The 15,468-nt window shown below is 36.8% G+C and overlaps 1 protein-coding gene across 1 annotated transcript; it reads right to left on the bottom strand.

Moving 5' to 3' along the window:
* Nucleotides 1–6,581: 6,581 nt before the first annotated feature.
* On the bottom strand, nucleotides 6,582–10,257 carry LOC21402665 (cationic amino acid transporter 1). The gene is made up of 2 exons (XM_010094367.2): nucleotides 9,630–10,257; nucleotides 6,582–8,286 (listed from the first exon to the last, which is right to left on the bottom strand). Exons 1-2 carry the CDS (start codon nucleotides 10,033–10,035, stop codon nucleotides 6,860–6,862), a joined length of 1,833 nt encoding a protein of 610 aa, XP_010092669.1. The 5' UTR covers nucleotides 10,036–10,257; the 3' UTR covers nucleotides 6,582–6,859.
* Between the last annotated feature and the right edge of the window lie 5,211 nt (nucleotides 10,258–15,468).

Raw genomic sequence — 15,468 nt, 5'->3', positions numbered from 1 at the left:
AAAAGAACAATACACATTCTAATCGTAAATCACGGATATACATTTCCAAGTAAAAGAAAAAAGAAGAAAAAACATCAAAAGCAAACTAAAAAATAAAAATAAAAAGAACAGTATTTGAACAGTGAAAACACTACTTATAGGGGGTGAATTTCGACCAAAGTTATGTCTTTTTGGTCGACACACATTCTAATCGTAAATCATGGATTTATACTTGAAAAAAAACAATACACATTCTAATTGTAAGTCATAGATATGTATGCATTTCCAAGTAAAAGAAAACAAGAGAAGATGAAAAGAAAAAAGAAGAAATAACATGAAAAGTAAAAGCAAAAAAAAAAAAAAGTGAACAATTTTTTAACAGTGAAAACACTCCTTATAAGGGGTGTATTTCGACCAAAGCTAAACGTCTTTTTATCGAAACACTGTGCATGAACAGTGAGTGGCATTTCCATATATTCTTATATATATATATATATATATATGCTTTTTTTGCTTTTGATTTTTTTTTCTTTTGATGGTTTTTTCTTTTCATTCTCTTTTTACTCTTCTTCTCAAAATTTTATTTTTTCATTGTTACCATTCTTTTTAATCTTTTCCTTTCATTTACCTTGATTAATATTTTTTTCCTAAATGTTATCTTACTTAAGTATTTTTTTTCTGGTAGTGCCTTGCAATATTGTACATATATAAGTTTTAAAATGCGCTGCCACAGTGGCGCTTCAACCAAAACGAGCGTTTTGGTTAAATCGCTCGTTTTGATTGTTGTTGTGTGTGTGTTTTTTTTTTCTTTTGATTTTTTTTTTTCATTTCTCTTTTTCCATTTACTTTTCTTCCCAAAATTTTATATTTTTTCATTCTCACCTTTCCTTTTAAATTTTTTCCATTCATTTATCCTGATTAATATTTGTTTCCCAAGTGTAATCCTGCTTGAATATTTCTTTCTAGTAGTGCTCTAAAATATATTATACGAAAAGTTATTCTCACAATTTTTTTTTACTAATTATCTCACTAAAATAAATTTCTACAAATATGCCTTTACTTAACTTTTGTCGTGGTCTTCTTGACCACTACTTTTTTCGTAAATACAATTTTTTTAATTTGCTCATTTTGTATTTTTTTTTTCTAATGTGTCTTTGCTTAGCTAGTTTTTTAGTCCTTTAAATTATATCAAAAGTAATTCTCTAAATACTTTTTTCTTGATTCTTGTTGCTCATTAAAGTAAATTTTTTCAAATATGTCCTCACTTAAACAAATTCTTTTCCCTAACGAACGGAAGAGTAAAATACTGATGTTTTTATAGTACTTCCAACCACAATGATTTGTTTTGGTCGAAAGTGGTATTCTTTTTTTGCCCCTCTAATGATTTGCTTTGGTCGAAAGTGGTTTTCTTTTTTTCTCCCTCTTTTGTCTTTTATTTCTTTTTTGGTCCCTCATTGCTTTTCCATTTTTTTTTCTTTTGAGTCCTTTCTCTCTTTTGTTTTTCATTCCATTTTCTTTCATTTCTTTTCTTTTTGTTTCCCCTTAACATCTTATATAGTTTTAAATATGCTTCATTAAACGATTTTTTTAAATCTATCTCATTGTAGGTAACAATTTGAAGAATTAAATATGTTTAATTATGTTAATTGTGATTTATTAGTGTGACTAATTTAATTTTTTTAATTAATCGTGTTTATTAAATATTTTCTCTTCTCCATGTTTTAAATAATTTCAAGAAATTTTAATTATTTTCAGTATCTACAATTCCATCATAAAAGTATGTGGGAATACATACTTCCCTCCTTTTCTTTTCTTTATACTTCTTTCTTTTTCTCATTTTTCTCTCGTTCTCCTATCTCTCTTTTTCTCTCGTTCTCTTATCTCTCTTTTTTTCTCATCCCTCCCCTGCGTTCTCTCTTTCCCTCGTCTCACTCTCTCCCTAGCTCTCTCCTTCCCTTCTCTTTTCTCTCAAAGTTTCACTCTCTCAAGGGGAGCTTTTGAACCAGATCTGAACCAAAGAGGATTTTTGAGAAGTTTTCTTCCTAAATAGAAAAGATTAAGGTATATTCTCTAAGAAATCTACTCTTGAATTTCAAATTTTCTTTAGTAAAACTTGATTTAAGCTTGATTTTGAGATGGATTTTGGTTAAAATTCATGATGGAATTTGAGAGTTTTTGATTCTTTGAACTTGATTTGATGATTGGAACTTGGTTTTGATGATTCCCCATGAAATTATCTTGAAATCGAACCCCAAAATGCATGATTTGGTATTGTTCTTCGAGATTCGGCCATTTTTCTCGGCCTGATATACTTCCACCAGTCAACCGGGGCGGTCGACCGGTCTCCACTCCATCGACCAACTGGTGGAGTTATTCTCCACTGCCACCGGTCGACCGGTTTGCCCTTCCTCTAACTCAAAAATGTCTTAAAAACTTGTTTTGACCCCGAATTTCAATGAAGAACCAACTTCATTCATTTGGAAACTCAAAATGACTGGATTAGCCACATCAATCATTACTCAAAATGAGGACTCATCTCAAACAACATCAACTATGTTGTTCGCTGAAAATGCTGAACGAATTCCCAAAAAAGTAAATTTCATTAATATTTACAGACAATTTGTTTAAATGATTAATCTTTTTAAATATTACAAATAACTATTAGTCTATTACTTACTGCAAGACAAAAGAGCAATATGAAAATATATATCTAGATATTCGAGTGAAAAACAGTACTTCAAATACTTAAAATTTTTCAAACTTGAATACCCCGGTGGCGCACAAGACGGATACACTATAAACAACATCATCGAAGCACCAAATGAGAGATCACCATTTGATATACCCGGAAAAAGAAAGGTATCTTAAACCGGAAATGTCTATACCATGCTATATGTTCGTAAATACATATATGAGACAACTGTTTTTATTTTATTTCTTTTTGTTATCCCTCTTTTACTTATTTTCTTGTTATATACAGTTGTAAAATATATGAACAAATATCACAGCTTTTTTGTCGTTATTAAACTGCCCTTTTCTTTTTCCTTTTTTAAAAATTTTCACCTTCTTTGTACCTAAATAATTAGTTTGCCTTTTCTTTTACTCTATTTCCTTCTTACAAATTCACCGAACTATATTCATAATGTAAAAACAAAGGCACGTGCAGAAGCACGTGCCACCATCCACTAGTAAGTATATAGTAAGTATAACTAGGGGTGTGCAACAAACTATTCAAATAAATAATCAAACTAAACCAAACAAAAAAAACCAAACCAAACCAATTAATACTTGCTTTGGTTTGGTTTAAATTTTTTTAAAAACCAATTAAACTGATTTAGTTTGTAGTTTTAACCTTTAAAAAATCAAATCAAACCAAACCAATTCAATTTATATTTTTTTTTCTAAAATTATATGTATTTTGTAGATCTGTAACGTAATCATTTATAAAAAAAAATGCGTTTATTCCAATATTAATGATCCTAACTCTAAAAGTTTCTATTATAAGATATGTTTATCATACAAAATATTAGTGCCAATTACGATTAAGAGGGTTTGAGAAGAGGTTGTAAAATATTAGTTCAAACCAATTAGAAAAATCAAACCAAACCAATTATAATCGATTCGGTTTAGATTGGATTAGATCTCTTAATTAGTTTGATTTGGTTTGAAAATCTCTAAACTAATTTGTAATTGGTTTGGTTTGCATTTCACTTAAAATAAACGGTTTGATTGGTTTGCACACCCTTAAGTATAACCCATTTAAAGAAAAAATATTTGACCATTCAAATAAAAATGAAAAATTACTTAAATATGGGATATATTTGAAATTATTTAATTGAAACGATTAGGAAAATAACAAAATTTATAAAGATAACATTTTAAAAATAATTATTTTCTAATAATTGTAATAAAATATTTGTAATGAGAATGCATGTGGAAAACTTTTATTTTTATAAAGACAAAGCAAATGAGAAAATAGATGATGAAAGACAAATAGAAATCTTGAAATATAACAAATGGATAAAATCATTTTGGTACTCTGTGTTATAGTGAGGCATGCTTTGATATTATGTGTTTTTTATATTATTAAAATAGTTTCTTGACATTTTTAAAAACATCCTCTTGGTACTCTGAAATTAATTTTTAGGATGTAAAAATGACCTTAGTATCATTTTATTTAATTAAGTAAAAACTAATAAATTTTAAAAAAGTTATAAAAATAATTTAAAACATTTGAGGTGTTTGGTATGAGGATTCGTGCCATAGTTCGCGGTTCGCTATAGTGTTTTCTCTCACAAAAAATACACGTAAACTGAAAATAGTTTTGAATTATGGTTCTAAATTCATGAACAAAACGTCAACTTAATTTTTGGAGAAAAACATATATAAAAAAATAAAAACAAAAACAAAAATATGTTCTTCTTCAGTTCTTCAACCTCAATCCAAATTAGAAAATGTGAAATCAAAAACAACTTCAACGACACAATTCAACAATACATCTTCTTCTTCTTCTTCTTCTTCTTCTTCTTCTTCTTCTTCTTCTTCTTCTTCTTCTTCTTCTTCTCTTCTTCTCTTCTTCTTCTTCTTCTTCTTTCCATTTTTTTCCCTCTAATGTCTCAAACCTTCCATTTTTTTCCCTCTAATGTCTCAAACCTTAACCCTCACCAACCTCACCAAGCTTAGCCTCAACGCCGCAATCCCTCTCCTCCCTACACCTTCGTCGGCTCATCTGACCCATGGAGAAATGGTTTTCAAGAGATGGGAAACGATCATCTCTGACTCTGTCACAACTTCCCCAGCGCCCATCACGGCCGCAATCCCTCTCCTCGCTACACCTTCGTCTGCTCATCTGACCCATGGAGAAATGGTTTTCAAGAGATGGGAAACGATCATCTAGACTAAAAAGACTGATTGTGGGACTATTGTTTCATAGGTTTATTTTTCTTTAATTCTGATAAGCCTTTACTTAGGCAAGTGTTCATTAGGAACAATAAGAGGGGGTAGCGGGTGGTTGAGTGAGGTGGCAATTGTTTGTTATGGTGAAAGGGGGTTCTGGTTGTTAGGAGGGGAAGTTGTTAGTTAATAAGGATCTTAGGTAGTTAGGAGGTTAGTTAGAGGGTATTGGGGGAATAAAAAAGAAGAGGGGAGCTGAGAGAAGGGAAGAAGTAACTAGAACCTTTTGCGGGAAAGTCTTGGAGAAGATTCCAAGCAAGGGGAGGATTGCAAACCCTCCAAGCTCTGCTATTAGCTGTATTACCCTAGTTCATCAAAAAAGATACACTTGGGTCTGTTTAATTCGTTGATTCGAGTTTTTAATTCGAGTTGAGATGTGATTTTTTGTGAAAGCTTTTTACTATAACAAAAAAAGTTAGATGTGACTCTGTAACAAAAAACTTAAATATGACTGTTTCTGAGAGCTTTTTATTGTAACAAAACTCGAATTTAAAACTTAAATCGGTGAAATGAACGAGACTTTTGGTTTCTTCCTCTCTAGCCTAATCCTCTACGTTCCACTGTGAAGGAAAATTGCCAAGTCTCACCAAATTCTTCTTTTTAACTTACACTAGAAATTGGAACATATTTTTTCTTTGTTCGTCAAGGTTGAATCTTAGGTTTTTTGCTGTCCTGAAATGAGAAAGGCATAAGAAAACCAGAAACTTAGAAAATCTTTGTTTTCTTCAATTTTAAATGTTTTAGAATATTTTTAGATTTTTTTTAAAATTTATTAGTTTTTAGTTAATTATAAATGGAAGGATACTAAGATCATTTTACATTTTAAAAATCCGTTTTAATATTTTTAAAAATATCATATATCAAAAACATGTTTCACTATAATACAGAATGCTAAAATAATTTTTATCTCCCTATAACAAAAGCTAAAATAAACTGAAATATAAACATAAATCTCTAGAAACTAGAGAAGCAATAACATTAAAAGCTAATAAAACGTTAACAAGAGAATGGTGCATCTGCTCGAGTAGAGAATGGGGCGGAGCAGTTGGAACTGAGGTGGCCTGGCGGTTCTGAGTTCGACGAAGAGTCCGGACTTCACTTGAGGCTGGGGCGACATTGCTTGGGAAGCCATTCTTCAAGACCTTGATTTCGTCACCATGATGAATCTCCAGCAAGTCGATGAAAATCCTTTACTGAAAGAGCGGAGGCCCTTCTTCTAGCGCAAATTGTTGGCGATGAACAACCGAGAAACCAAATCTTAGATACAAGACTTCGTTAGAATGGATCAAAACAACACAAAAAGCACAAAAAAGAAAAAAATGCAAACCAGGAAAGTAAAGGAAAATCGAAACGGGACTTTATTGATGAGGGTATAACCGCCATAATCTTCTCTCGTCCCAACTTGGATGTCCATCCTCGTCATGCGTGAGCTTGGCGGTAAGAGTCTTGAACAAATCGAGTCAATGGGACGGTTACTCGAGCAAGCTTCTCTTCGACGGACGCGAGTTCCTAGCAAGAAAAGCAGACCTGGGAATGAGGTGAGGAAATTAGGTGTGAGGGGAGTAAGAGATTTCACGTGCTTGTGAGGATCATTCCAAGTCCCCGGCTCGCTAGGTATGTGAGCTTATACACCCTTGGGTTCGTGGTACTTGTAAGTTTAATTGAGGGACAATATGTCTATCATACAAAATATTAGCATAAAAACCATCAAATGAGGAAACGACAATATTTTACAACAACAACAACAATTTGAAAAACTATTAGACTCTTTCTTAACGATAATATGTTTCTCAACAGATACATATATTACATAAGCTTTTTCACAAGCCACAACATAAAAACCAATGTCCACGCAATTTAACTCCTAAAAAATAGGACATGCATTTATTCTATTAGAGTGTGTGAAGCTTCGGATATACATCCCTGATCACACAGAATCTTTCGTGGGAACGGCCGAGACATTGTTGGCATTACCATCAGCAGAATCCTTCACAGAAGATACATTCCCCTCTTCAATCCTTTTCAAATGGGTCCCATCCCCTGCCCCCTTCTTCTCAGATTCCTTGGCAGTATCATATGAAGCATGCAATCCAAACAGGAAATAGTAAACCAATATAACCACAGTCCATACTGCAAACCTCTCAAAAGAAGCCCTGTCTATAGACCCAAGAAGGAACATGTTGATGGCAATTGAAGCTGATGGCAACCATGGCACCAATGGGACACCCCATATTTTAGGAGTCTTAGCTTGTGGGACAAAATACCAAAGCACAAAAGTGCCCAAAAACCAAATGGGCACAAAAACCGCATACCCAATCCAATCATCGGTACTGGCCCAGTACACCGAGATACAAATTGATGACCCAAGAATGATCGCAAGACATGAAAGGAACTTGATTTTGTTCACTTCTGACGTGACCTCGCTAACGTAATAACGTCGCACGAGCAAAGCTAGTGCGACGAGCATGAAAATAAAGAGTGTAGAGATAGAAAGAAGCTTGGAGAGAATGTCAAGGTCAGAGAAAAAGGCAATGACTGAAGTGGCAACCGTCATAACAACTGTGGCATTGACCGGAGTCCCGGTTTTCTCATTGACTTGTGCCAACCACGGTGGCATCATGTGGGTCCGGGCAATGTGGGTCAAGTAGCGGGCCTGGCCCACCGCCCCAACAAGCAAAACACTCGTCATGCCCTTTAAAGCCCCAGCAGCCACAACGTACTTGGCCCAACCCATTCCAACAGCCTCAAACGCCACGGAAAAAGGTGCATCTTTGTCGATATTTTTGTAGTTTTGCATGAGGCAGAGTGTTATAGCTAGCAAACAATATAAAAACGTTGTGACCAACATTGATCCCACTAGACCAATTGGGATGTCACGGCCGGGATTCTTGGTCTCCTCAGCCATGGTCGAGACAGCGTCGAAGCCGACGTAGGCGAAGAAGAGAACAGCGGAGGCCTTGAAGATGCCGCGAGCGCCGTAGGGGACAAATGGGGTGTAGTTTTTGGTGTCGGCTTTTGTTAGTCCTGCAATGATGATGAAGAGGATGACGATAAAGTGGACGATGGAGGCGATGTAGTTTAGGCGGGAGGAGCCCTTTGTGGAGAGGATGGCGATGAGACAAATGACGATGAGGACGGCAACGGCGATCAGGTCGAGGTGGCTGTAATCCGGGGAAAGGCCATGCGCATGGATGCGGAAATCGTTGGCGTCACGGTTGCAGAGGGTGGCGAAGTAGGAGGTCCAGGCACGGGCCACGGCGGCGCCGCCTATCACGTATTCAAGGAGGATGTTGCCGGCGGCGATGAAGGCCATGAAGTCCCCAAGCTCTACCCTTAGGTAGGCGAATGAACCACCTGCAATGAATGGAAATAAGAACATATAAGAATGTTTAATTTGTGAGCGTCATTAACTAGCTTCTGTTTGAGTTAATTTCCTCTTTGTAAAACTAAAATATATCGCTAGAAAGATGCATGCGAAATTATATATATAACACGCTATCCTTCTAGTTCTCATTATAAAATATCATGATACCTTCCGAAATCCCACGACCATGCATATTCTCAAACAATAAGACCAATTAACAGCAACAAACCAAAAATGTACATATAGACGCATATAGTTATATATTTAACTATATATGAACGAGTTTTTAATAGTTACATTTTTATTGGTGGTTATTTATTAAATAAAGTAATTTGATAAGGTGACGTGATAATAAGTTAATCTCATTAATTATAATACTTTTTTAACCAATTATCTAATTTATTACAACTATTTAATTAATATCTTACCGATACTCATTGATGGATAAATATATGTATCTTATATTTGTATCATATAACATTTGTATTTGTACGTTTATTCCCCCCAGAGACAGCCAAGAATCATCAAGCTAATGTTTTTAATTTTCTCTCTTTTTTCTAATATAAATATGTGTAATCTAACAGAGAAACACATAAGAAAAAGGAAAAAGAACAAGCTCAAAGCATTTGGCAAATTATTTAATCACGAAACGCAAAAAACTTTGTCCAAAAATGTTATCAATCTTCCTATTTAATGATTATAATTCACGAACAACCAGCTAAAAGACAGAAAACCGGCCCTAAAGCTCTTTGTAATTGTCAATTGTCACATAAAGTTGGATATACCTTGCTCATTTCAGCACAAGAAGACTAATAAATTCATTCGGAATCAACAACTAGAAATTATCTAGGGATTTAATGGAGTGTGGTCATTTGTTGGATATAATGGAATCTTTTTAGCGTCCAGCATTTGACATATAGTTATATGTCGTCTACTAATGGCAACAAGCTTTGGGTTCATTTTGGTCAACATATGGAAAACGACTTGTAGCTGTATATCAATATTTATGCAATTGGACCATATATTTCTGAGACCGAAACAAAATAGTAATTGGACTATTTAATACACCTTCCGGTCCACACATAACAATCTGTTAATTAGCTAGCTATTATATTCAGAAATATTCTTCAAGTTCATAAACTATGGAATTCTGGAACGATATCTATCTAGACTTCTTTAAAGCTTTTATGTAATTACGTGTGTGTGTGTGTGAATAATGAAGATGTTAAAAATTTGATTGCGCATACAATTCTTCATGATCGTAATTTTTGGATATTTGTTTTCTTTAAAACAATAATAATAAAAATAAAAAATTTGAGGAGATTATTATTACCTGCCACTGGGATCTCAACGGCAAACTCAGTGTAACAGAAAACAGAAAGCATGGCGGAGATGCCGGACACGACGTAAGATAAGACGACGGCTGGGCCGGCATCTTGTTTTGCCTCGAGACCGGTGAGGACGAAGATGCCGGCACCGACGACCGCACCCATGCCGAACCAAATAAGGTCCCACCAGTTTAGCGTCTTCTTCATCTCATGCTGACTCCGTGCCTTCATGTCCACCAACTCCGTACTGTCCATGGACCGGGTGGTAACCCGGTCCACAAACCGGGAGGACGTCTCTTTGAGCGCTTTGACGTAATTGCCCCAGCTCTTGAACGACTCCTCGGGGAGAAAATCGTCTTTTGTGCACGAGCACCCCCTCTTCCTCACCCCAACAGCTTGGTCGCCTTCCATATTTCTGATGCCTGGAGAGAGTTTCCTGTTTGTTTACCCGCAAAACGGAAAATAAAAGGAAGGGAAGAGTGTGGAGTTCAATGTCTCATCTCCAAGGACACATGAACAACAAATATTAGACTTTTCGTTCGGCAATTGCCACCAAAGTAAAATATATTTATATGTAAAAGCCACATCAATGATTAATCATCGATATGAACAAGAAGGAAAAATTTTATTGAAAAAATGCCTATATTATTAGTATACATCGATTTCTAGAGCAATAAAGGAATATATATATATATATATATATATTTTAAACATTTGCAAAATTTTCGGAATAATAATTGTGACGGCCTTGTCAAGGAGAGCAATGTGAACCACAACCATCCATTATTAGAAAGCGACTTTGTTGAAACGAAGAATATTGATACAGCCTAGCAGCAAAATTAATCCACTAGATGACGAGAAAAGAGTAAAAAGACGGTGTCATGCCCTCAAATCGGGATTAGTGATGTGGATGCTCGTTTAGAAACTTAAACCTGTTTGAGAGAGTGATTAGCAAATGTTTTAATTTCTTTTAAATCTAAAACATCCAGGTATTTCTAAACGAGCCCCTTTTTCAAGAGGAATTCAATTTCAAAAAGGGTGGTGGAATTTCCAACCAAACCAATTTAAAACCACGTCCCTGGTATCAAGTCAGGAATTCCCACAGGTGTTTAGCATACATGAATATAAACAAAAGTAAATGTGACATCAACCACAGTCTAGTAATATTTAAGTTTACAATCCATAATCTTTTATACATGCCTTGAAATAAAAGATACGAGGAAAGACAACTCTTCACTTTCCGAGGTCAAGTCCATGTCACCGGTAGTAGCTACCTACTCCGCACTACTCCTCGCGTCGCCTGGAAGGGTTTAATACATTTGAAAATAAGAAAGGTGAGCGAAAAGCCCAGTATGATATAATTTTATAAAGCATTTAAAATAAAGGTACTCACAGTCCAAAGATATACACCCGGAACCGGTCATCCCTTTTTAGAAAAGGAAATACTCACATAGTAGAAAATATCTGTATAATGAAAGTGTGCAGCTCATCATACCACTAAACAAGAAGCGGTAAAGATGTCTACCAAATGAAAAGTGCAGAGCCATAATTCCACTAAACAAGAAGTGGATCCGTACAAGTTTCGGGACTTGCCCCCAAGGATGTGATTCCCACATCCCGATCTCTGAGGCCACCATGCGTTATATCATTCCTTAAAATATTTTATTTTAAGAAATGATACTCTTTAAAATCTCATTTCCAAAATCATTGGAAAACTTAATAGCATTCTCATGCTATTCCTTTGAAATCATTTTCTTTAAACAGGTTTTGTTCTAAAACATTTTCATTGGCTAAAACCATTTAAAGTAAGGCTAACAAGGATATGGACAAGAATATCCTACCTGTTGGATATCAAACCTGTGGCTGTCTTCACGTAGCCCTAGCTCCGCTTGCCTTCGCGGCTCTAATTCCAATCGTGCCACTATCTTTCCCATCAAAATCAACAATTTAGATTTTGACCCTTCTCATCAAACATTCTCGTTTAATTAGATGCAATTGTATTATATTAGTGTGTCATAGTTCAAAATCAATGTTCATAAACAATTCTTAATTCAAATCATGATTCTTTGACAATGAAAATTTATTCCGGAGAATCGAATGGAAAACAAGGATTCATATGGCTAATCCACTCATTTTGAGTTCTCAAATGAGGTTAGGTCAATCCCACGTCGAATTTCGTTGTCAAAACAGGGTTTTAGGACTGTTTAGGGTCGGTTTCAGTGGGAACCGGTCGACCGGTGACAGAGGAGTGTAACTTCACCTGTCGGCCGGTGGAGAGGTGACCGGTCGACCGGACCGGCCGACCTGTGGAAGGGTGACCAGTCGACCGGTGGGGAAGAGTTCCAGGGCCAGTCATCGCTGATTCGCGAGGAACAAAGCCAAAAGCTGTAAATTTTGGGTTCGATTTCGACATATTCTCAGGAGAAATGTATAGATCCAGTTTCAAATCAACAAATGGGGTCCGAAGAATCAAAAACCCCTAATTTTCATCAAGGTTTCACCAAATCCCATTCGAGTTCCATTCGAAAACAAATTTAAGCCAAAAACCACCAAACTCGACTAAAACGAGTTGTACAAAGCTAAATCCGAAAATCTAAAGTAAGTTTCAAAGAGTTTTACCTCGATCCAAGCTTTGATGTTGAAAACCTCTTGGAAACCTCCGTTTTTGGTTTAAAGTCGGCCCTTGAGAAAGAAAACTTTGAGAGAGAGAGGGAGAGATGAACGGGAGAGGGAGAGAGAGTGTGTGTGTGTGAGGGAGAGAACTCGGGAGATTGAGAAAGGGAGAGAGAGAGAGTAACGTTAGGAGGGGAAAGAGAAAAGAAATAAGGAAAGAGGAAAAGGAGAAATAGAAGGAAAAGAAAATTGGGAAAAATATTAAGGAAAAATTAATAAAATAAATAGGGGTGAAATTACAAATACTAAGAATAAATTTAAAAGTTCATGATTAATTAAGAAAGTCAATTTAGGCACACTAATAAACCATAATTATCATAATTAAACAAGTTTAATTCCGGGGGGCGTTACAATCTACCCCCCTTAAGAAATTTCATCCCTGAAATTAAAATTTACCTCATTATATGAACAGATACGGATATCGTTCCTGCATCGTCGTTTCCAATTCCCACATTGCTTCTTCAACGCCATGGTATTGCCAAAACACCTTCACTAACGGTATCTCACGTTGACGTAGGCTTTTCATCTTCTGGTCAAGAATCTGTATGGGTGCTTCCTCGTTAGTCGTCTCATACTGGATCGGCACGTCATACCATTGCACAATGGTTTCTGGATCGGGTTGACACTTCCGAAGCATAGAAACATGGAACACATTGTGCACGTGAGACAATTCTGGAGGAAGATCGAGGCGGTAAGCAACGACATCGACTCGTTGGGTGATATGAAATGGCCCGATGTACCTCGGCGCGAGTTTTCCCTTCACACCAACACGAGTAACCCCTTTGTGTGGAGAGACTCTTAACAAGACAAAATCGCCCTCCGAGAACTCTAAGGGTCTATGCCTCCTGTCAGCATAACTCTTCTGACGACTTTGAGCCGTTAACAGTCGTTCTCGAACCACGGCTATTTTCTCATTATTCTCCTGGATAACATCCGGTCCAAGGGTCAGTCGATCTTCTGACTCAAGCCAACAAACTGGCGATCTGCAAGGTCTGATAATTGTTGTAGGCCTCGAATGGTGCCATCCCAATGCTACTCTGATAACTGTTGTTGTAGGCAAACTCAGCTAAATGGAGATACTTCTTCCAGTTTCCACCAAAATCTAGAATGCAAGCACGAAGCATATCCTCCAAAATCTGAATAACTCTCTCAGATTGTCCGACAGTCTGAGGATGAAATTCGATGCTGAAATTCAGTTCGGTTCCCATGGCTTCTTGGAAACTTCTCCAATATCTAGCGTTGAAACGAGTGTCACGATCTGATGTGATAGACAACGGAACTCCGTGAAGTCTGACAACGTGCTCCAGATACAACTCTGCTAGAATTTTCCTGGAATAAGTCACACGAAAGGGAATGAAGGGCGCGGACTTCGTTACCCTATCCACAACGACCCATATGGCATCCTGCCGATGTTCAGTCCTCGGTCATCCCATTAGAAAATCCATCGTAATGTGTTCCCACTTCCATCCAGGAACAGGAAAAGGTTGTAGTTCTCCAGCAGGTTTTTAATGTTCAGCCTTGATTCGAAGACAAGTCGCACATTCTGACACATATTGGCGAACATCCTTCTTCATACCTCTCCACCAATACTGTCTTTTAAGGTCTTGATACATCTTGGTACTCCCAAGGTGAATAGCAAACCTCGATTTGTGAGCCTCGTGAAGGATTGTCTTCTTTATCTCATCCACTTGAGGAACGGCAAGGCAATTCCTGAAGTAGAGTGTTCCATCCTCCTGAATATTCCATTCGTCCAGTTTTTCTCCATTCTGAACTCGAGTCCAAATCCCCTGAAGATGGGAATCCTGCCATTGGTTCTGCTTGACTTGTTGTATAAGAATGGGCGTTAAAACCAAGTTGTACTCCATAGCTTGGTTAGAATCCTCATAATACTGAAGATCATAGTCACCTACAATTTCACTCCGTTTCCAATCTTCCAATGCCAAATATGCTAGGATTCCTGGAGTCTTTCTGCTGAGAGCGTCTGCTACCACGTTGGCTTTTCCAGGATGATACTGCAAGGTGAAGTCATAATCCTCCATATATTCCATCCATCTTCTATGTCTCAGATTTAAGTCCTTCTGAGTGAACAGATACTTCAGACTCTTATGATCAGAGAATATCTGGAATTTTACTCCATAGAGGTAGCATCTCCATATCTTGAGAGCAAAAATCACTGCTGTTAACTCTAGATCATGCGTGGGGTAGTTCTGTTCATGTGGCTTCAGTTGATGAGATGCATATGCCATAACATGTCCATTTTGCATCAGAAAACACCCAAGTCTTCATCTTGATGCATCGGAATACACCTCATACGGCTCATCGCTATTAGGAATCGTCAGAATCGGCGCACTAGTTAGCCTAGTCCTCAGTTCTTGGAATGCATGTTCACAATCGGCATCCCATTCAAACCTGACTTCCTTTTCAGTCAACCGAGTCATTGGGGCAGCAATACTCGAGAAATCTTTTACAAATCATCGATAATACCCCGCAAGTCCTAGGAAGCTTCAAATTTTGGCTACGTTCTTTGGTCATTCCCATTGTAGCACCGTTTCAATCTTTACGGGATCCACTGAAATTCCTTGTCCAGATATAACATGTCCAAGGAACTTGACTTCTGTCAACCAGAAATCACATTTCTCCTTCTTTGCATAAAGATGGTGTTCTCGAAGAGTCTGGAGAACGATCCTCAAATGTTGTTCATGCTCTTCCCAAGTCTTTGAGTAAACCAGGATGTCGTCAATAAAGACTATCACAAACTGGTCTAAATATGGGCAAAAGACTCGATTCATCAAATCCATAAAAGCAGCAGGAGCATTCGTCAATCCAAAAGGCATTACTAAGAACTCATAATGCCTATAGCGAGTTTTGAAAGCTATTTTTGGAATATCATCTTCCCTAATCTTCAACTGATGATACCCAGATCTCAAGTCAATTTTTGAGTAATACTGTGATCCTCCCAGCTGATCGAACAACTCATCGATCCTCGGCAATGGGTACTTGTTCTTCACAGTAACCCTATTTAATTGTCGGTAGTATATGCACAACCGAAGGGATCTGTCGTGCTTTTTCACAAACAAGACAGGTGCACCCCACGGGGAAGTGCTGTTTCTAATGAATCCCTTTTCTGCCAACTCTCTGAGTTGTTTCCTTAGCTCTTTCATCTCTGCAGGC

Source organism: Morus notabilis, unplaced genomic scaffold (genome assembly GCF_000414095.1).
Source record: "Morus notabilis unplaced genomic scaffold, ASM41409v2 Scaffold114, whole genome shotgun sequence".
Lineage (NCBI taxonomy): Eukaryota > Viridiplantae > Streptophyta > Magnoliopsida > Rosales > Moraceae > Morus > Morus notabilis.
This window is presented reverse-complemented; position numbering and strand designations above follow the sequence as displayed.

What these genes read in the sequence shown, in the direction of transcription:
- LOC21402665 (XM_010094367.2), bottom strand. Translation starts at nt 10,035, where the DNA reads ATGGAAGGCGACCAAGCTGTTGGGGTGAGGAAGAGGGGGTGCTCGTGC. An exon ending in CGTTGAGATCCCAGTGGCAG is followed by an intron (nt 8,287 to 9,629) that starts GTAATAATAATC and finishes CATTCATTGCAG; the next exon opens with GTGGTTCATTCGCCTACCTA.